Genomic DNA, 23611 nt, shown 5'->3' with positions numbered 1-23611 from the left:
GAAAATGCATCAATATCTGTTTGGGCTCAAATTTGAACTGGAAACTGACCATAAGCCACTAATATCCCTGTTTTCCGAAAGTAAGGGGATAATTACGAATGCAACGGCCCGCATTCAGACATGGACACTCATGTTGTCCGCATACAACCACGCCATCCGCTACTGGCCAGGCACAGAAAACTGTGCCGATGATCTCAGTAGGCTGCCACTGCCAACCAAGGGGGTGGAAATGGCACAGCCCGCAGATTTAGTCATGGTAATGGAAGCATTCGAAAGTGAGCAATCATCCGTTACAGACCGACAGATTAGAACCTGGACGCCTTACTGTCCCTAGTAAAAAATTATGTTCTTCACGGGAGCTGGTCCAGCGTCTCAGTGGAAATGCAGGAAGAGATAAAGCCATACCAACGGCGCAAAGATGAAATGCCTATACATGCAGACTATCTTCTGTGGGGTAATTGGGTATGGTGCCCAAGAAGGGCAGGGACACATTCATCAGTGATCTCCACAGTACTCATCCAGGCATTGTAATGATGAAAGCGATAGCCAGATCCCATGTGTGGTGGCCCGGAATCGATGCGGACTTAGTGTCCTGCATGCACAAATGTAACACATGCTCGCAGGAGGCGCCACTAAGTTTATGGTCTTGGCCCTCCAAACCGTGGTCCAGGGTCCACGTCGACTATGCAGGCCCGTTTTTGGGTAAAATGTTCCTTATGGTTGTAGCTGCGTACTCCAAATGGATTGAATGTGAGATACGTCCGCTGCCACCACTGAAAGCCTGCGGGCCATGTTTGCCACGCACGGCCTGCCTGATGTCCTTGTGAGTGACAACGGGCCATGTTTACCAGTGCCGAGTTCAAAGACTTCATAACCCGTAATGGGATCAAACATGTTACATCTGCCCCGTTCAAACCAGCATCCAATGGTCAGGCAGAGAGAGTAATGCAAACCATCAAGCAGAGCTTGAAGAGGGTAACTGAAGGCTCACTGCAGACTCGCCTATCCCGAGTCCTGCTTAGCTACCGCACGAGACCCCACTCGCGCATTGGGATTCCACCCGCTGAACTGCTCATGTAAAGGGCACTTAAGACAAGGCTCTCATTAGTTCACCCTGATCTACATGAACAGGTCGAGAGCAGGCGGCTTCAACAAAGTACATATCATGATAGCGCAAATGTGTCTCGAAAAATTAAAATCAATGATCCTGTATTTGTGCTGAACTATGGACAAGGTCCTAAGTGGCTTCCCGGCACTGTTGTGGCCAAAGGGGGGTGTAGGGTATTTCAGGTCAAACTTTCAAATGGACTCATCCACCGAAAACACTTGGACCAAATCAAACTCAGATTCACGGACTATCCTGAGCAACCCTCTTTGGACCCTACCTTCTTTGACCCCCCCCAACATACACACCAGTGGCAACCGACACCGTGGTTTACCAGGAAGCAGAATCCATCACCAACAGCAGCCCAGCAAGACTCAACACACCAGGCAGCCCAGCAAGGCCAGCTGCACAGCAGCCCAGCGAGGGCCCAATAAACGATTCACCAAAACCAGCATTTGCACAGAGATGATCAACCAGGTTAGAAAGGCCCCAGATTGACTCATCTTGTAAATAGTTACACTATGGACTTTGGTGGAGGGGTGTTGTTATATATGTGTAAACCTCTATATACCTTGTGTAGCCACCAGAGTGCTCATCCCCTTGAGTCCCAAGGGATCCCACAATCCCTTGGGAGCACTGATACTTAAGGAGGCCTCACAGGCTGGAGAGGCACTCTGGAGACCTGCAATAAAAGTCTAAGGTCACACTTTACCTTGAGCTCACAGTATCCAGTCAGACTCTTTATTCATACACAACATTGTCTACTTAGACTTCCAAAAATCTTTTGACAAGGTACTGGACAAGAGGCTTCTCTATAAGATCGAAGCCTCTGGTATTAGTGGTAATATATTGAGCTAGATTGAGAACTATCAGGCAGAACATAGACAAAAAGTAGTTACAGTTGGATTTCGATCTGTTTGGAGACCGGTCATCAGTGGTGTCCCGCAGGGATCGGTGTTGGAACCGTTACTCTCTACTATTTTTAATTAATGATCTGGCTGTCGGTGTTGGGAGCACGATCTGCAAATTTGCAGATGATGCCAAGATATTTGCGAGTGTTAGAACTGTAGACGATGCTCGTCTGCTTCAGACGGATCTTAATGTGTTGGGAGACTGGGCTCATGACTGGCAAATAATGTATAACTTGGATAAGTGTTATGCATGTGGGCAGGGCAAATGCTCAACATTCATACACCCTTCAGGGTGAAGCATTAAAAAAGGCGGAGATAGAGATTTGGGCATTCTAGTACATGCATGTCTAAAGGTACATGAGCAATGCCATGAAACGATAGCTAGAGCAAATAGGATGTTGGGGTGTATCCATAGGACAATTGAGTACAAGACAAGGAAGACTATTTTGTCCTTGTACAAGACCTTGGTCAGGCCATACTTGGAATACTGTGTCCAGTTTTGGTCTCCTCACATGGTAGGTGATATTGAGGCATTGAAAAGGGTGCAGAGGAGGGCCACTCAACTAAGTCCTAGTTTAAAGCATCTTGTTTATTAAGATAGGCTAAAAGAGTTAGGACTCTACACCTTAGAAGCGTAGAGTTAGAGGTTTGTAAGATAATGAAGGGAATAGATTGTGTTCCAGTTGACAGTTTGTTTCAATTAAATAGGTTAGGGAGGACCAGGGGTCACAAATTTAAGTTGTGTAAGGCCAGATCTAGGATAGATGGCAGGAGGTGGTTCTGATCCCAGAGAATAGTGGACCTCTGGAACAGGCTGGTGGTGGACAGTCTCATGTGGTGGATGCTGATTCGCTGAATTCCTTCATGCGAGAGCTGGACCTGTTTCTGGTTGGGGCAGAGATCACCGCTTACAGAAGATAGGTACTGCAAGGAATTCAGGGCCAAAGTGATCTCGTGGACTAGTTTTGATCGTCTAGATGAGTCGGAGAGGAATTTCCCAGATTTTCTCCCCCCCCCACCCCACCCCACCCCACCCCCAAGTTGGCCTGGGTTTTTTAATCTGGTATTTTGCCTCTCCCAGGAGATCACATGGTTTTTGGTGGGATGAGAATGTATATTGTGATTCACAAGGTATTGCAATTGTGTGCGACAGGCTCGATGGACCAGAGGGTCTTTACCAGTCCATCATTGTTCGTCTATCTGAGAGTCATTTAAATTGGAAAACTGATAACGAAACAAATTTCATTGTTGGGAATTCAAGCTAGATGTGGTATGCAAATAAAAACACTGCAATGCATGTTTAGTCTTACCTTCATAATACATCCAACAAAATGAGATGAAACACTGACTTTGCTCTTCACCAAGTTTTTCCTGAACTTCGAGAAATGTCCATCAGCAACCACAGTCAATGGGCAACATAGTTCCTGCAATTAGAAAAATACATTTGGGTGGTTATGTTTAACTTTGTGACGCTCCCAAGGGGAGGAGATGGCAAGTTTCAGGGCTACAGGCCTGGGATTACAAAATAATACTGATTACTTATATTTAAATATGTGAAGTATCAATGAAAATAAAGTGCCAAGCATCAGGGCTGCAGACTTCGTATCATTTTCACACTCCACTGATGCTCTGCGTGAATTCCGGACACATCAGGGATCAAACCTAGGACCTTCCTGGCCTGAATGCCTAAGTATCACACCATGAGGTTCATTTACTCATTGAAATATCAGGAGCTCATTCCTAATTTTTTAAACAACTAACTATATTATATATTTTTTTTAATGGAAATTCCCGAAGTTTTTTTAAAATCAGGATTTGGTATTTAAATGTTGTGCGTGGATCAGAGACTATGTACAAGATGAGAACATTTTAAGTGGCATTGCAATTCTGTGCTCGAGTGAGATTGTCCAGAGCTGAATACAGTATGAAACACGTTGTGGAATATTAACATATTCAAAGAACATAACGTCTTTTTTTTTTATGGCTGCCGAGACGTCTATAAAAATGAGACTGACGAATTTAGCAATGGCCCGAGTGCACGCGCAGATTGGACACAGGCCATTCCACTGCTAAATCTGTCAGCGTTGGGCCCATTTTATGCCAAAAAAAAACAGGTGCCATGCATACCAATTTCTACCCCACTGAATTGCTATTATTCTTTACAACTGGAAAAACAAATGTGGCTCTTGTGTTCAGTACTTTTGCCCATTAATTGGTATTGCGCAACCAAACTGCAAACTTAAATGTACAGTATCACTTCAGTTGAATAACTTACATACCTTTAAATCTCCACTTTCTTTTTCTTTGTACTGGACTCCTGTAACTTTGCCATCTTCTTCCAATAAGCGCATCACTGTTCCTTCGATGAATCTTACGCTAGAACACAGCCATGGGAAGTTAGCTTATTCTTCTGTTTTAGCCAAACCTCACCAAGATAAATTAGAATTTTTATATTCCCACATTAAGCTGCATAAATTTTTGATGTTGCTATGGACTTATCTTTCAGATTTCTCAGGTGCTGCTTAATATTGTATCTCGTCATGGATGTTGCAATGGGACATTCAAAGCTCAACATATATCTTGTATTAAAACAGAACGTGTGAATGTTTTTTTTTGTTAAGTCATTGCCTTAATGATTGGCAGAACAAGTAGACAGAACAACATATGTAGACATTTGAAACTAATGATGGGTCCACAAGGAACACTTACTTGGGTTCTGCCATAGCTGCACTTCTGAGACCCATGATGAAACGTCCATGATGAAATGCTGTCCCACATTGCACTTGACTGTTCTCATCCAGAGGGTAAGGGATTTCCACCTCTGTCTTGCTTTCCATATCATGTATGACATAACCATGTATTATGTGGGCATCAAGACCTTCAACGGTATCTGGTTGGGGAGAAAGTAGAGCAATGTACAGAAGATGTAGAACTAGATAGAAGAATGACTAGGATGAATCCAAAACTTAAAGCTTTGAATTGTAAAGGTAAGCTGAAGAAACCATTTATTTTTCCATAAGAGAAAAGAGGATTGAAAAGCAACATGATTCAAATCTTTAAAATGATGCAGCCGCAATAGACAACATAGATTTTTGGCTCAAATCGTGCTTTTAGAACTGGAGGACATGGGTTCAAGATAGTCACGCCTCATGTGAGGCAACATTTTTTTTTTCTCATCACAGAGTGTGAGTGATTAATGTGTGAACATCAAAGTTAGTATATAGAGCTTCCTTACAAAGAAATTGGTTGATTAGCTGGTAGGAAGTGGGATTGAATGAACTAGGCATAGATTTAGTCACAGGTGATTAGCATATGGAACATTTGCCATGTTATTCATTACATGCCTAGAATGTTTAAAAGAATTTTGCTGTCTTTGCTTTTTAAATCACATTCCTCAGAAATTCTGGCCCGAGTTAGGGAGAAGCTATGACAGTGTAGTGGAGCCTGGTGTAATGGAGGCGAGAAGGGCTAACTGGCCTTTTCATTTTTTTAAGTTCTTATATTTCAATCAAGTCTAGCAGTTGGACAGTTTTGCATTTTCCGAGCATGGTTACATTTAAAACATTTGCTTTAGTTCAATTGAAATGAAAATAAAAATAGATCTAAGGATGGCAAAGCGCTGAGCCCACATACTTTTACTTAAAAATAGTCCGATCATGCAGAGTCTAATTTTTCTTTCTATAAAAATATAATGGCACCAGATATCCATGGAAGGAGTACCAAGGTGTACCCGTCCAGGATCTGTGCTGCTGACCCTGCCAAAGTTTGTGGGGTTAGGGGTAGGCACCTTCACTTGACTGGCAATGGCCACCACCCTTACCACCAGGGGAAGTACTCCTAGGGTGTCCACCCACCAAAGAAACTAGCCGTGGTATTGGGGTGTGGACTAAGGTTTCAGATCCCCTCCCAACCCAGAATCATATTTTAAGTAAGGTGGCTACATTTAAATATGTTTCTTAAATTGCACTTCTCTGGGGGAGATTTGCCTCAGTCAACACTGGATCCTTTGAGGACCAGAGAAACGGGAATTTCCTACGTATGGAATCTCTACCGCCCCAACTCCCCCGCCCCCCTCCCTCGCACCACAAACACAACCCTGCTTACACCAATGGCTTTGTTTCAGTTGGATGGAGGCCAGCCTAATTCGCTGCCTTCCTGGTGCACTCCCACTGAACTTACAGCAGGAAGATGCTGGGTGGACTGCTGATATTCAAGTCCAACAATTCTGACAGATTTTCCTCAAGAAGCAATGACAGGGCTTACACTATCCAGAATATTTGACTGCAGTTGAAATTTTTTTAAATAAATTCTTCTATGTTAGGTGTCTTCGTTGGGTCTTTTGATTTAATATTAAGAATCACTTCACATTATATATCTGACAGGTGTGTCAGCACTGGAATTTCAGTGTGTATTCAAGTGGATTTCAAGTTTTCAGCAGGCTAAATATTAAGGAAAGTTCAAGGAAGTTGCCTTTATAAAATTAGAAACTATGTTATATTCATTCATTCTCTCCAATATCTTGGATAAGGGAGAATTTAATCATTAAAATAGATTGTTAAAAATGTATTCTGAAAGTAAAGCGAGTTAGAAATGCATGATAGGGCAAGCAATTTGTTTCATGGCTTTTGCCTGTGCTGCTGTGGTCTGATCATTCGGAGGAGTGCAAGAGAGAAGCATATTGATTCATCCTTTCCCTATCGTATGACATCTCCATCTTCCCTGGCAGTTTAAAAACCTACATGGCCTATTGAGCAGCATCTTATCAGACCACTGGAGAAGCTGAAAGGTGCTAAAATCCTGGATTCTACTGTAGCTCTACTTTATTGTGGTATTCATTACTAGAAGGTCTAGCTCATTTTTCACTGGAGAAACACAGACTAAGAGGGGACATGATTAAGGTCTTTAAATTATAAAGGGAACAGATTGTGTTCAGGTGCAGCGATTATTTGAGCTGGATAGCGAGAGGATCAACGAGCATCAGTACAAAATATTTTTAAAAAACAAGAGTTTGGTTAGACACCATTCGTTAGTACTTCATTTTGCAGAGCCCCATCGACCTCTGGAACTGATTGCCAGAACACAGTGAATAGGGATTTGCTTCCAGCCTTCAAAAGGCAGCTGGACACATTCCTGCAAGTGGAAGGCATCTCAGGATGTAGTTCCTGCAGTCTCCTGAAGCTTGCTTGATTGCCTTGCTGGCTGCAGGGGGGCGGGGGGAGGAGGCAGGAAGGTGCAAGGAGAGAAAGATGGATTTCCCAGAGTGTTTTCCTCCCAAATGAGTGTATGGCTTTTTTTCTTTCCTTGGACACTGTGACCTGGGAGGTGGTTTGCTGGCGCATATAGACTGGATCATGTCTGGATGCAACAGGTTGGATGGACTAGTTGGTATTTTTTATTGTCTTTTCTCAGATGTTTGTAAAAAAAAAAGGCATGACTACTGGAACTCTGCAACAAAACGAGAAAAAGACAGCAATGCAGAGCAGGTCAATCAGCATCTGAGAGAAAGATAGGTTAATGTTCTGCTTCTAAGGCATCACAAAAATTAATGGTAACCTACCTTTTTTCTTCACATGCTGATCGACCCTCTCTGCACTTCTAGTGTTTTATGAATAAAATTTTTTTGCAGCACCTTAAATGTCTTAATTTTTAAATAGGTAAAGACTATTCAGTGTTCAAAGCATTATCCATTTCTGGGTGAAATATTCAACTGTCATTCAGTTTGGTTTTATTGATTTCCATTCCGTGTTAATGTAATGTTAGTCCCACGTGCCAAATTATTTGTACCTTCAAGACCAAGTGCTTTCAATGCACAATATCCCCCAGGCTGTAACAACTCCCCGACAATTCTGTCCGGTTCCTTCAGATCTCTCTCGATCACTGTCACATTCCTTCCATCCCTTGCAAGGACAGCAGCCATTGCGGAACCAAGGACCCCAGAGCCCACAATGATGACCTCTGGATCATACTGGGAAGAAATCCTGATGTTTGGAGAGTTTTCCGTCTGAGCAAACTCTGAGAAACTGAGTTTCCTTTTCTTTTGCTGCATCAAGACAGAAGGAATGAGAAATCTTCAGTCTTCTTCTTAGTGGTCTTGAAATTCTGCAGGAGGTTCTCCCGATCTCCAGCCATACCTTTGGCTGTAGGATTGGAGGATACCCCAGAGAAACGGCATAAACGCTGAAAATGGCCATTTACCCCATTGCTCTAGGGGTTCCACCAATGTTGTAGTGAGAAGCCGGGAGAAACCTCATGAAATATTTCACACTTGGACAATTCACAGACGTTGATACAACAACAACTTGCACATATAGTACCTTTAACGTAGTAAAACGTCCCATAAAATAAAATGTTACTGTTGCCTTCTCCAATACCATCGCCATCAAAGTCACGGCCAAGATTAGAGACTGTCTATGTGGGGAATTATAAGTGTTGCCTTCCACTCTGTGGTACACTTTGTTGGTACAGCAACCTACTGTCCCATCACTTAAGGTGGCCCCTTACACACGATTTCCTAGAACAATGGCATCACATCAAGTTGCAGCTATATCTATATTTCATTAGTCTTCAAAGAGCATTTTCCACTCTTCGGCAGATACCAGTATCCAGGTCAGATACGAAAAAGTGGGGTCAAAACTTATCTGCTATTCTGTGGCCCTGTGCACTGCTACTTCAATCAGCTACTTCACCCTCATTATCCTCGATACTTTTAAAATCAATGGGGCTCCCTGAACAATTGAGTTTATAAATGCACTGTACAGTGTGGAACTGAACTCGAAGGAGCAGAAAGATCCCAGGTTTGAATTACAGTCTGCTGAATTAACTGAGCTTGGCTGAAGCGACAGTGAAGCCATAGGAAAAGTGACATCTCAGGGATCTCTATTCTTGTTCCTAATCACTATCCAGCAACTCCTGCTAAAAAGTACATGTGTATACAAATCAATTGAGGATAGGATCAGGCTCAAGTATGAATTCCCCCCAACCTCTCCATCATTAATAGCCTACTGGCACTCACTTTCTAGGTTCACATCCTGAAGAATGGCTATTCCTCCATGTTAAACATCACTTGGAAGAAGCACTGAGTGTAACAAGGGCACAGAATGTATTCTGGGTAGGGGACTTCAGTGCCCATCACCAAGAGTGGCTCGGTAGCACCACTAATGACCTGGCTGAGTCCTGAAGGATATAGCTGCCAGACTGTTGCCTTCGACAGGTTGTGAGAGAACCAACATGAGGAAAAAGCTACTTGATCTGTGGAAGCAAGAGCAGGTCAGAGGCTGGGTATTCTGCAGAGAGTGTCTCACCTCTTGACTCCCCAAAGTCTTTCCACCATCTAAAAGGCACACGTTGGGTGTGTGATGGAATACTGTCCACTTGCCTGGATGAGCGCAGCTCCAACAGCACTCAAGACGCTGACACCATCCAAGACAAAGCAGCCCACTTGATTGGCATCTCTTAAGAACATAAGAAATAGGAGCAGGAGAAGGCCATACGGCCCCTCGAGCCTGATCCACCATTTAATACGATCATGGCTGATCCGATCATGGACTCTGGTTCACTTCCCTGCCCACTTTCCATAACCCCTTATCGTTTAAGAAACTGTCCATTTCTGTCTTAAATTTATTCAATGTCCCAGCTTCCACAGCTCTCTAGAGCAGCGAATTCCACAGATCCACAACCCTCTGAGAGAAGAAATTTCTCCTCATCTCAGTTTTAAATGGGTGGCCCCTTATTCTATTATGCCCTCTAGTTCTAGTCTCCCCTATCAGTGGAACCATCCTCTCTGCATCCACCTTGTTAAGCTCCCTCATAATCTTATATGTTTCGATAAGATCACCTCTCATTCTTCTGAATTCCAATAAGTAGAGGCCCAACGTACTCAACCTTTCCTTATAAGTCAACCCCTTCATCTCTGGAATCAACCTTGTGAACATTCTCTGAACTGCTTCCAAAGCAAGTATATCCTTTCGTAAATATGGAAACCAAAACTGCACACAGTATTCTAGGTGTGGCCTCACCAATACCCTGTACAACTGTAGCAAGACTTCCCTGCTTTTATACTCCATCCCTTTTGCAATAAAGGCCAAGATTCCATTGGCCTTCCTGATCACTTGCTGTACCTGCATACTAACCTTTTGTGTTTCACGCACAAGTACCCCCAGGTTCCGTTGTACTGCAGCACTTTGCAATCTTTCTCATTTAAATAATAACTTGCTCTTTGATTTTTTCTGCCAAAGTGTATGACCCCACACTTTCCAACATTATACTCCATCTGCCATTTTTTTGCCCACTCACTTAGCCTGGCTATGTCCTTTTGCAGATTTTGTGTGTCCTCCTCACACATTGCTTTTTCTCCCATCTTTGTATTGTCAGCAAACTTGGCTACGTTACACTCAGTCCCTCCCTCCAAGTCGTTAATATAGATTGTAAATAGTTGGAGTCCCAGCACTGATCCCTGCAGCACCCTACTGGTTACTGATTGCCAACCCAAGAATAAACCATTTATCCCTACTCTCTGTTTTCTGTTCATTAGCCAATCCTCCATCCATGCTAATATATTACCCCCAACCCTGTAATCTTTTATCTTGTGCAGCAACATTCACATACTCCACCACCGGTGCATCGTGGCTGCAGTGTGTACAAACGTGTAGATGCACTGCAGCAACTCGCCACTCTTCTTCGGCAGCACCTCCCAAACCCGTGACAGTCTACCACCTAGAAGGACGAGGGCAACAGGTACATGGGAAAACCACCACTTGCAAGTTCCTCTCCAAGTCACACCACCATCGTCGCTGGGTCAAAATCCTGGAACTCCCTCCCGAACAGCACTATGGAAGTACCTTCACTACACGGACTGCAGCGGTTCAAGAAAGCGGCTCACCGCCATCTTTTCAAGGGCAATTAGAGATGGGTAATAAATGCTGGCCTTGCCAGTGACATCCACATCTCAGGAACGGATAAAAAAAATTTTTGGCAAGGTATGGTAGAATGGGCTGACATCTAGCATGAGCCAACAACTTAAGAGGAAGAGAGAAATTCGGAGAGAGCTTTAAAAAAAATCAATATTTATTATTGCCAACTCTAACAAATATTTAGAATACTCATTATATTTCAAAGATGGCAGCTGGGGCTGTATGTGGCTGGGTTAAACTCCCTGCATTGCAGCTTGCCTTTATCATGTACGTAAGCTGGAATGTGAATAGAAATGTACTGTTGCATACAATGCTGCTGATTCCTGTCACCATGCACGATGCAATCAAATCTGTGCTGTACTCCATTTTGTGTATATTGAAATGTGGAAGGAGAACTAAGTTATTACATTCTGCACGAGGATGTGATCATCTCATTCCCATGAGCTGTTAGCTGTGCACTGCATAAAATGGCAAAATCCTTTGGTGATGTTTACCACCCTGATAGATGATTCTACTGGATTTCAGCCCACATGAACATTATTTAAACTTTATCCCCTTCCAAAAAGACAGCTTATCTGCCAACTATTTTAAGGCTTCAATGTCATATTTGAGCACAAGTCAAATTCCTTGTTAACAGTTTCATATTTCGATAAAATTGTTTCTAGTTGCATGCCCTTAAGCCCTCCATTGATGGCCAGAGCTTTCTGCTGCCTCAACCTTACTCTCTGGAACTCTCTCCTTAAAACTCTCCAACTGTCGCACCACTTTAAAAAATTCTTCTCATAAAACATATCTTTGACCCATATTTCTGACAATCCAAATAATCTCTTCCTTCCTGGTTGAGTATGATTCCCCTCAATCATTTATTTGTGAAATGCCTTGGAGCATATCTTACATTAAGTGTTATATAAATGCAAGTTGTTGTTGTTTAATCTATTTTGTAACAATTTTATAATTTAACATAAACATGAAATTAAATCTATACAATATTGCATAAAAATAATCCGTACTATTAATCTGGGCACCTTTGGCTAACCCCTACTCGACACTGAACCATCAATGCAGAAATTATCTCATTGACTATACAATGTCTCACAACTGCTGACTCTGAATGGCAATTAATAATTAACAAGGCAGCCGTAAATTTAAATAATGTTATGCTTACTAATTTTATTGTGAATAAAGAAAACCAGTATTCTGGTCATTAAAAACAATTCTGATGCCAATCTCAATCAAGCATTTGTATCTTTAGACAGATCAGAAAAAAAGAAAGACTTGGATTTATATAGCGCCTTTCACAACCACCGGATGTCTCAGCGCTTTACAGCCAATGAAGTACTTTTGAAGTCACTGTTGTAATGTGGGAAACGCAGCAGCCAATTTGCGCACTGCAAGCTCCCACAAACAGCAATGTGATAATGACCAGACAATCTGTTTTGTTATGTTGATTGAGGGATAAATATTGGCCAGGACACCGGGGATAACTCCCTTGCTTGTCTTCGAAATAATGCCATGGGATCGTTTACAGCCCACTTTGGAGAGCAGAATGGGCCTCGGTTTAACATCTCATTTGAAAGACGGCGCTTCCAACAGTGCGGTTCTCCCTCAGTATTGCACTGGAGAATCAGCCTAGATTTTGTGTGCTCAAGTCTTTGGAGTGCTACCCAATGAGCCACGGCTAACACATTAGTAAAAACATTTCAAAATATCTCGATAAATAATCCAAGATTCATTATCCACTTGCTGTAATTATCGGTTGTTCACACGAGTTTTTAATGATTTTATATTCCAAACGTTATTCTATTTTTAAACTGTTCTTCGAATTTTGCCAATACCCCCGCCATTCTCCCTTAAGCCACTACTTTATTCAAACAGTACACAGAGAGGGGGAAACAAATGAATTGCCCAACTATTATAAATGTATTTATGTTGATCTATTTTACCAACTCGATGTGTATTGACCTCGAAAAATTACCTTTCAAAACAAGATCAAAATGTTTTACTGCACCGACATATTAGAACTTATTAAATTAAAAGGTACAGTAGTTTTAGTCGGAGTTTTACAACATATTTAGTACTCGCCAATACATTATGACACAAATAATAATGTCTCACGTTAATGGTAATGTCTGTCCCCCTCCCCTGTGCTGATGAACACTGGTCACCCTGCACCTACCTGCTTTGCCTTGCCTTGCTCAGTGTTGTTGGTGTCTGTGGGCCCGCTGAAGAAGGAGCTTGCCAGGGGCAGGGCTGAGATGAGTTGGGAGATGAACCCCAGGTTGGAAGGTTGCTTTTTGCCTTTGCCTTGTCCGTATCGGTATCGATAGGACAGGATTAACCCTAGGGAGAGAAAGACCAGGAACGCCCCCAACACCTCCTTGTTAGCGTAGCTCACACTCAGCAAGTCGTCGCACTTTTTGTAGACATAAGTAAAGGTCGCAATTCCCAGGAAAGTCCACATTTTAAAAAAAAGCTTTTCCCTTCCCCAAATTTAATTGAGCTTCAGTAAATGTCCGAGCAGTGTTTACCCTTATTTCAAAACAACTCTACAGCATAAACATAGAATTAGATAGTCGGTACATTGCTTCACTTGGATCGTCAAAGAAAATATTCACTTTGATTTTTCTCCCAATTAGCTTGTTAATAATCTTCACTCAGCTTATCCTCGACTGATCACTGTGGGGGGGGGGGGGGGGGGGAAACAGAGAAACATAATTCAAATAGGCACAGATAACATTTCAATTCTTGTCAATCCAATTTCTTCACAGCTCAAAAAATAAAAATAACCGGAACTCTGTTAGAAGCAAGTCAGGGTTAACAATCTCTGGCTTATAATTTAATCTAATATTATCATTTTATAAAACAATCCCTCTGTATTTTCAGTATCTCTTAAAATGTTATTTAAACTGACAGGTTCAATACAGCAGCATGACGATCACAGAATGACACCGCACAGGAGGAGGCCACTCTGCCCACCTTGCTGATGCTGAGGAGAATACTTTAAAAGTAGAAACCATTTATAATAACTTACTCTTGCTGCAATATCCCCTATACTTGTCTTTCCCTGAGTGAGCAAGGATGTGAGGGCTGCGGATGCGCTGCCACAGATGCAGGTCGTGGGAGCACTCCAAGTGGCTCTCTGACTGACAGCCCCGGCAGCGCGCCTGGCTCCGCCCACCACTCAGCGCACCACCAATCGCGGCACGGCGTGACGGTGAGCAGAGCTCACGCTATCTGAAGGTTGGCCAATAGGAGCCGAGGGAAGGGAGAACCGGCTTCTCCCGTCGCCTAGCACGATGTGATGTCACAAAGCGGCAGCATCAGCATCATCATTAGCAGCGGCGGCGGCAGCGGCAGCAAACAGCATCCTCCCCCTGGAGCGGCTGTGCCAGGAGCCAATCAGAGGCACTCACCGGAGGCTGGCACACACACACTGCAGAGGGGAGGGTGGGTGAGACTGGGTGCAGAGGGGAGAATGGGTGACACTGGGTGCAGAGGGGAGGGTGGGTGAGATTGGGTGCAGGGTGGGTGAGACTGGATGCAGGGTTGGTGAGACTGAGTGCAGAGGTGAGGGTGAGTGAGACTGGGTGCAGGGTTGGTGAAACTGAGTGCAGAGGTGAGGGTAGGTGAGACTGGAGGTAGAGGGGAGGGTGGGTGCAGGGTTGGTGAGACTGAGTGCAGAGGGGAGGGTGGGTGACACTGGGTGCAGGGTTGGTGAGACTGCAGGTAGAGGTGAGGGTGGGTGAGACTGGAGGTAGAGGGGAGGGTGGGTGAGACTGGGTGCAAAGGGGAGGGCGGGTGACACTGCCGAGGGGAGGGTGGGTGAGACTGGGTGCAGAGGGGAGAGTGGGTGAGACTGGGTGCAGGGTTGGTGAGACTGAGTGCAGAGGTGAGGGTGGGTGAGACTGGGTGCAGAGGGGAGGGTGGGTGAGACTGGGTGCATGGTGGGTGACGCTGGGTGCCGAGGGGATTGTGGCACACATGGTGCAGAGGGGAGGGTGGGTGACACTAGGTGCTGAGGGGAGGGTGGGTGAGACTGGGTGCACGGTGGGTGACGCTGGGTGCCGAGGGGATTGTGGCACACATGGTGCAGAGGGGAGGGTGGGTGACACTAGGTGCTGAGGGGAGGGTGGGTGAGACTGGGTGCACGGTGGGTGACGCTGGGTGCCGAGGGGAGGGTGGCACACATGATGCAGAGGGGAGGGTGGGTGACACACAGTGCGGAGGGGAGGGTGAGTGACACTGGGTGCAGAGGGTAGGGTGGGCAACACTGGGTGCAAACAGTAAAAACAGTAGGGTGGCACACATGGCGTAGAGGGGAGAGTGGCTGACACTGCTTAGACTGGCTTAAAATGCTCCAAATTCAGCTGTGAAGGTTGCAGATGCAGTTAAAACCTTCAGTAGGCCTTTAAAAAGAATTGGGAGCCATTCATGAGGGCATTTAAAAAAGGCGGAGAGAAAACGGGGCATTATAGACCGGTTAGCCTGACATCAGTAGTGGGGAAAATGTTGGAATCAATTATTAAAGATGTAATAGCTGCGCATTTGGAAAGCAGTGACAGGATCGGTCCAAGTCAGCATGGATTTATGAAAGGGAAATCATGCTTGACAAATCTTCTAGAATTGTTTGAGGATGTAACTAGTAGAGTGGACAAGGGAGAACCAGTGGATGTGGTGTATTTGGATTTTCAAAAGGCTTTTGACAAGGTCCCACACAAGAGATTGGTGTGCAAAATTAAAGCACATGGTATTGGGGGTAATGTATTGACGTGGATAGAGAACTGGTTGGCAGACAGGAAGCATAGGGTCGGGATAAACGTGTCCTTTTCAGAATGGCAGGCAGTGACTAGTGGGGTGCCGCAGGGCTCAGTGCTGGGACCCCAGCTATTTACAATATACATCAATGATTTAGATGAAGAAATTGAGAGGAATATCTCCAAGTTTGCAGATGACACTAAGCTGGGTGGCAGTGTGAACTGTGAGGAGGATGCTAAGAGGCTGCAGGGTACTTGGACAGGTTAGGTGAGTGGGCAAATGCATGGCAGATGCAGTATAATGTGGATAAATGTGAGGTTATCCACTTTGGTGGCAAAACCACGAAGGCAGCATATTATCTGAATGGCGGTAGATTAGGAAAAGGGGAGGTGCAACGAGTCCTGCGTATCATGGTACATCAGTCATTGAAGGTTGGCATGCAGGTGCAGCAGGCGGTGAAAAAGGCAAATGGCATGTTGGCCTTCATAGCTAGGGGATTTGAGTATAGGAGCAGGGAGGTCTTGCTGCAGCTGTACAGGGCCTTGGTGAGGCCTCACCTGGAATATTGTGTTCAGTTTTAGTCTCCTAATCTGAGGAAGGATGTTCTTGCTATTGAGGGAGTGCAGCGAAGGTTCACCAGACTGATTCCCGGGATGGCAGGACTGACATATGAGGAGAGACTGGATCGACTGGGTCTGTATTCACTGGAGTTTAGAAGAATGAGAGGGAATCTCATAGAAACATAAAATTCTGATGGGACTGGACAAGTTTGATGCAGGAAGAATGTTCCCTATGTTGGGGAAGTCCAGAACCAGGGATCACAGATTAAGGATAAGGGGTAAGCCATTTAGGACCGAGATGAGGAGAAACTTCATTCAGAGTTGTTAACCTGTGGAATTCACTTCTGCAGAGAGTTGTTGATGCCAGTTCGTTGGATATATTCAAGAGGGAGTTGGATATGGCCCTTACGGCTAAAGGGATCAAGGGGTATGGAGAGAAAGCGGGAAAGGGGTACTGAGGTGTATGATCAGCCATGATCTTATTGAATGGTGGTGCAGGCTCGAAAGGCCCAAAGGCCTACTCCTGCACCTATTTTCTATGTTTCTATGTTCATTCAGGAAATTTCCCGATTTTCCCGATATCCAGTCCGCCCCTCACATGTAGAATCACATATGTAAGTAAGAATTTGTTATGCATGGGATACATGTGGAGAAGTAAGGAATATTATTTTTACTTTTATTTTCAGAAGTGGGCTGACCGAATAATTCTCAAGGCACAGATGATGAGATATGTGTTATGTATGTAATAACTTGATAGACTGAATACTGTAAACTGACACAGGTACAAACCTGGCTCTGCTTTATTCGGGCCCAAAGTGATTACATTACATGATGGCTTGCCTTTTATACCTGGGCCGCACACACGTGCGTAGATCCCAATGACCTCCGACAGTGGCGTCACCTGCTGGCTAGTAACCCCAAGCATACATACATGACAATATCCCCCTTTAAGATATTAGTAACAGTCTTTTTACAAATTGAGACGGTCCAGGGCTTTCCGCTCCCGAGTTGATCGTCTCAGTCCAACTCCAGCCTTGGGCGAGCGTTCTGAGTCTGTTATGACTGGAGGTTGGGTAGCCGATCTGATGGGAGTGGCAATGACCATGTCAGCAATTGAAAGTCCAGATTTATTGACCATGTCAGTGATTGAAAGTTCAGATTCAGTGATGACAGCGGAGTCCTCTGATGACTGAGGGTAGGTTGGTTGGTCACTGATTGTATCTTCCTCAGATTGTTCAGGTTCATCCGTGTGCTGCAGCTTTATCTGATCAACACGTTTCCTGCATATTTGCCCATTCTTGAGCTTGACGATAAACACTCTGTTACCCTCCTTGGCCATAACAGTACCGGCAATCCACTTGGGACCTTGACCATAATTTAATACATACACAGGATCATTAACAGAAATGTCGTGTGACACAGCAGCATGATCATGGTACCATTGCTGACTTTGACATCTGTATTCAACATGATCATTCAAGTCAGGGTGGACAAGAGAGAGCATGGTCTTGAGATCTCTCTTCATCAATAGTTCAGCAGGGGGGACCCCGGTAAGCGTGTGGGGTCTTGTCCTGTAACTAAGCAATATGCATGACAAGCGAGTCTGCAGTGAACCTTGAGTTACACGTTTCATACTCTGCTTGATAGTTTGGACAGCATGCTTTGCTTGACCATTAGATGCGGGTTTGAATGGTGCTGACCCGAGTGGTCATACCGCAGGTAAAGGTTACACAGACAGATAGGGGATGGGTGACCAACAGGAGAAGCAGTGGAAGGAAGGTCGTGCAGAGGTCCCCTGCGATCATACCCCTCCAAAACAGATACACCGTTTTGGGTACTGCTGGGGGATGACTCATCAGGGGAGGGCAGCAGCGGCCAAGTCCATAGCACCGTGGGTTGCTCTGCTGCACAGGAGGGCAGGAAAAAGAGTGGGAGAGCGATAGTGGTAGGGGATTCTATTGTAAAGGGAATAGATAGACATTTCTGCGGCCACAATCCTGGATGGTATATTGCCTCCCTGGTGCAAGGGTCAAGGATGTCTCGGAGCGGTTGCAGGAGGGGAAGGGTGAACAGCCAGTTGTCGTGGTGCATATAGGTACCAACGATATAGGTAAAAAACGGGATGAGGTCCTACAAGCTGAATTTAGGGAGCTAGGAGTTAAATTAAAAAGTAGGACCTCAAAAGTAGTAATCTCAGGATTGCTACCAGTGCCACATGCTAGTCAGAGTAGGAATCGCAGGATAGCTCAGATGAATACGTGGCTTGAGGTGTGGTGCAGAAGGGAGGGATTCAAATTCCTGGCATATTGGAACCGGTTCTGGAGGAGGTGGGACCAGTACAAACCGGATGGTCTGCACCGAGGCAGAACTGGAACCAATGTCCAAGGGGAAGTGTTTGCTAGTGCTGTTGGGGAGGGGTTAAACTAATATGGCAGGGGGATGGAACCTAAGCAGGGAGACAGAGGGAAGTAGAATGGGGGCAGAAGCAAAAGATAGAAAGGAGAAAAGTAAAAGTGGAGGGCAGAGAAACCCAAGGCAAAAATCAAAAAGGGCCACATTACAGCAAAATTCTAAAGGGGCAAAGTGTGTTAAAAAGACAAGCCTGAAGTCTCTGTGCTTCAATGTGAGGAGTATTCGTAATAAGGTGGATGAATTAACTGCACAGGCAGCAATTAATGAATATGATATAATTGGCATCATGGAGACATGGCTCCAGGGTGACCAAGGCTGGGAACTCAACATCCAGGGGTTTTCAACATTCAGGAAGGATAGACAGAAAGGAAAAGGAGGTGGGGTAGCATTGCTGGATAAAGAGGAAATTAACGCAATAGTAAGGAAGGACATTAGCCTGGATGATGTGGAATCTGTATGGGTGGAGCTGCGGAATACCAAAGGCAGAAAACGCTTGTGGAGTTGTGTACAGATCACCAAACAGTAGTAGTGAGGTTGGGGACAGCATCAAACAAGAAATTAGGGATGCGTGCAATAAAGGTACAGCAGTTATCATGAGCGACTTTAATCTACATATAGATTGGGTTAACCAAACTGGTAGCAATACGGTGGAGGAGGATTTCCTGGAGTGTATTAGGGATGGTTTTCTAGACCAGTATGTCGAGGAACCAACTAGAGGGCTGACCAACCTAGCCTGGATGATGTGTAATGAGGAAGGGCTAATTAGCAATCTTGTTGTGCGAGGACCCTTGGGGAACAGTGACCATAATATGGTAGAATTCTTTATTAAGATGGAGAGTGACACAGTTAATTCAGAGACTAGGGTTCTGAACTTAAGGAAAGGTAACTTCGATGGTATGAGATGTGAATTGGCTAGAATAGACTGGCAAATAATACTTAAAGGGTTGATGGTGGATAGGCAATGGCAGACATTTAAAGAGCACATGGATGAACTTCAACAATTGTACATCCCTGTCTGGAGTAAAAATTAAACGGGGAAGGTGGCTCAACCGTGGCTAACAAGGGAAATTAAGGATAGTGTTAAATCCAAGGAAGTGGCATATAAATTGGCCAGAAAACTTATAACCCTAACTCTAACCCTAACCCAGCAAACTTGAGGAGTGGGAGAAATTTAGAATTCAGCAGAGGAGGACAAAGGGTTTAATTAGGAAGGTGAAAATAGAGTATGAAAGGAAGCTTGCCGGGAACATAAAAACCGACTGCAAAAGCTTCTACAGATATGTGAAGAGAAAAAGATTAGTGAAGACAAATGTAGCTCCTTTGCAGTCAGATTCAGGTGAATTTATAATGGGGAACAAAGAAATAGCAGACCAGTTGAGCAAATACTTTGGTTCTGTCTTCACAAAAGAAGACACAAATAACCTTCCGGAAATACTAGGGGACCGAGGGTCCAGTGAAAAGGAGAAACTGAAGGAAATCCTTATTAGGCAAGAAATTGTGTTCGGGAAATTGATGGGATTAAAGGCCGGGCCTGATACTCTGCATCCCAGAGTACTTAAGGAAGTGGCCCTAGAAATAGTGGATGCATTGGTGATCATTTTCCAGCAGTCTATTGATTCTGGATCAGTTCCTATGGACTAGAGGGTAGCTAATGTAACAGTACTTTAAAAAAAAGGAGAGAGAGAGAAAACGGATAATTATAGACCGGTTAGCCTGACATCAGTAGTGGGGAAAATGTTGGAATCAATTATTAAAGATGAAATAGCAGCGCATTTGGAAAGCAGTGACAGGATCGGTCCAAGTCAGCATGGATTTATGAAAGGGAAATCATGCTTGACAAATCTTCGAGAATTTTTTGAGGATGTAACTAGTAGAGTGGACAAGGGAGAACCAGTGGATGTGGTGTATTTGGACTTTCAAAAGGCTTTTGACAAGATCCCACACAAGAGATTGGTGTGCAAAATTAAAGCACATGGTATTGGGAGAAATGTACTGACGTGGATAGAGAACTGGTTGGCAGACAGGAAGCAGAGAGTCGGGATAAACAGGTCCTTTTCAGAATGGCAGGCAGTGACTAGTGGAGTGCCGCAGGGCTCAGGCTGGGACCCCAGCTATTTACAATATACATCAATGATTTGAATGAAGGAATTGAGTGTAATATCTCCAAGTTTGCAGATGACACGAAGGTGGGTGGCGGTGTGAGCTGTGAGGAGGACGCTAAGAGTCTGCAGGGTGACTTGAACAGGTTAGGTGAGTGGGCAAATACATGGCAGATGCAGTATAGTGTGGATAAATGTGATGTTATCCACTTTGGTGGCAAAAACACGAAGGCAGAATATTATCTGAATGGCGGCAGATTAGGAAAAGGGGAGGTACAATGGGACCTGGGTCTCATGGTACATCAGTCATTGAAAGTTGGCATGCAGGTACAGCAAGCGGTGAAGAAGGCAAATGGTACGTTGGCCTTCATAGCTAGGGGATTTGAGTATAGGAGCAGGGAGATCTTACTGCAGTTGTACAGGGCCTTAGTGAGGCCTCATCTGGAATATTGTGTTCAGTTTTGGTCTCCTAATTTGAGGAAGGACGTTCTTGCTTTTGAGGGAGTGCAGCGAAGGTTCACCAGTCTGATTCCCGGGATGGCAGGACTGACATATGAGGAGAGACTGGATCGACTGGGTCTGTATTCACTGGAGTTTGGAAGGATGAGAGGGGGTCTCATAGAAACATATAAAATGCTGATGGGACTGGACAGGTTAGATGCAGGAAAAATGTTCTCTATGTTGGGGAAGTCCAGAACCAGGGGACACAGTCTTAGGGTATGGGGTCGGCCATTTAGCACTGAGATGAGGAGAAACTTCTTCACTCAGGGAGTTGTAAACCTGTGGAATTCCCTACCGCAGAGAGTTGTTGATGCCAGTTCATTGGATATATTCAAGAGGGAGTTAGATATGGCCCTTACGGCTAAAGGGATCAAGGGGTATGGAGAGAAAGCAGGAAAGGGGTACTGTGGTGAATAATCAGCCATGATCTTATTGAATGGTGGTGCAGGCTCGAAGGGCCGAATTGCCTACTCCTGCACCTATTTTCCATGTTTCTATGTTTCTATGACCTCATATGTTTGATAACATTGAGTTTCATGAATTCTTGAAACTCCAGACTAGTGAAGCAAGGTCCGTTGTCGCTTACAACGATGTCAGGCAGACCACGAATGGCAAACATGACATGAAGGCTCTCAATGGTAGCTGTGGATGTACTTGATGACATGATTATACACTCTATCCACTTGGAATATGCATCCACCACAACTAAAAAAATCTTTCCCAGGAAGGGACCTGCAAAGTCGATGTGGATCTTGGACCATGGTTTAGATGGCCACGACCACAGACTCAGCGGCGATTCCACTGGTGTTTTACTTAGCTGCATGCAAGTGTTGCACTGATGCACACATGATTCCAGATCAGAGTCAATTCCAGGCCACCATACATGAGACCTGGCAATGGCTTTCATCATGACAATACCGGGATGAGTGCTATGTAGATCATGTACAAATTTCTCTGTCTTTTTTAGGCATAACAACACGATTACCCCACAGTAAGCAATCTGACTGAATGGATAGTTCATCTTTGCGACGGTTGTAAGGTTTGGTCTCATCACCCATTTGCTTGGGTATGGCAGAGCAATCACCACTAAGGACACAACGTTTCACAACTGATAATATCGGGTCCTGGCTGGTCCAGGTCTTAACTTCTTGAGCCATGACAGGGGTTCCTTCACTTGCTAAAGCATCCATAACTAACAGTAGGTCTGCACGTTGTGGCGTCTCCACCTCCAGTGTGGGCAACGGCAGACGGCTCAGTGCATCAGCACAATTCTTAGTGCTAGGTCTATGGTGAATGACATAATCATAGGCAGATAATGTCAACGCCCACCTCTGGATGTGGGATGATGCATTGCTATTGATACCTTTTGTTGTATATGCTGACTATGGATGTACTCTATGTGTAGTCACTGTGAGATTGTATAAGATGGAGACTTGTTTACCTGATGCACTTTCAATAAGGTTCACACCGTGTACATACATGCTGGCATCACTAGAGTATGCAACTGGTGGAGACCGGGGGTTTCCTGCCTTGGTGGCACAGCCCTGTATAAAAGGCTGCATACTATGCTTGCAGTGCATTCTGGAGTTTGGAATAAAGAACCAAGGTCATGACAGTTCAAGTACAACACATTGCCTTGTGGAGTCATTCATAAGTACACTATAGACATAACATCTTTGTTTTCCAAAAACAATGAAATGAGTGGCTTGTGATCTGTTTTCAGTTCAAACCGAAGACCAAACAGGCTAATGCTTCATACACACAGGCTAATGCTTCTTTTTCTACCATGCTGTCGGCTCTTTCCGCCTTTGACAAACTTTTAGAAGCATACGCAACAGGTAGTAGTTTATCCGACTCATTAGCTTGTTGGAGCATGCAACCAACTCCATAGGACGAAGCATCACAGGCCAATACTAGACGCTTACACAGATCATAATGTACCAGCAGCTTGTTAGAGCAAAGCAGATTAGTAGCTTTCTCAAAAGCTCTATCTTGAGACGCACCCCAAACCCAGTTGTCATCTTTTCTTAGCAGCATGTGCAGTGGCTCTCATGAAGTGCTCAATCTAGGGAGGAAATTACCGAAGTAGTTGAGTAGACCAAGGAACGAACGCAGCTCCGCCACATTCTGAGACTTGGGTGCATTTTGATGGCCTATGTTTTCGAGTCCGTAGGCCTGATGCTATCAACAACAATTTTCCTCCCAGGAATTTGACTTCTGGTGCCATGAAGACGCACTTCGATCGTTTCAGTCTGAATCCCACTTTGTCCAGGTTTTTCAGATGTTCGGCGGTGTCACGACCTGTGACCAGGATGTCACCTTGGAACACGACCGTTCTAGGAATGGACTTCAGTAGACT

The 23611-nt window shown here is 44.5% G+C and overlaps 1 protein-coding gene across 1 annotated transcript in view; it reads right to left on the bottom strand.

Moving 5' to 3' along the window:
- The window catches only part of sqlea (squalene epoxidase a), a 46327-nt gene extending 32275 nt beyond the window's left edge, over positions 1-14052 (bottom strand). The window contains exons 1-6 of the mRNA XM_070888534.1: positions 13957-14052; positions 13102-13601; positions 7801-8056; positions 4726-4906; positions 4296-4392; positions 3327-3440 (exon numbers count right to left, since the gene is read on the bottom strand). Of these exons, the coding sequence (XP_070744635.1) occupies positions 3327-3440; positions 4296-4392; positions 4726-4906; positions 7801-8056; positions 13102-13386 (933 nt within the window). The 5' untranslated portion in view covers positions 13387-13601; positions 13957-14052. The remainder of the gene's footprint in view (positions 1-3326; positions 3441-4295; positions 4393-4725; positions 4907-7800; positions 8057-13101; positions 13602-13956) is intronic.
- Between the last annotated feature and the right edge of the window lie 9559 nt (positions 14053-23611).

The sequence above is a fragment of the Pristiophorus japonicus genome, chromosome 1, assembly GCF_044704955.1.
Source record: "Pristiophorus japonicus isolate sPriJap1 chromosome 1, sPriJap1.hap1, whole genome shotgun sequence".
Lineage (NCBI taxonomy): Eukaryota > Metazoa > Chordata > Chondrichthyes > Pristiophoridae > Pristiophorus > Pristiophorus japonicus.
The sequence above is the reverse complement of the archived record's forward strand: the minus strand, read 5'-3'. Positions and strand labels throughout refer to the sequence as shown.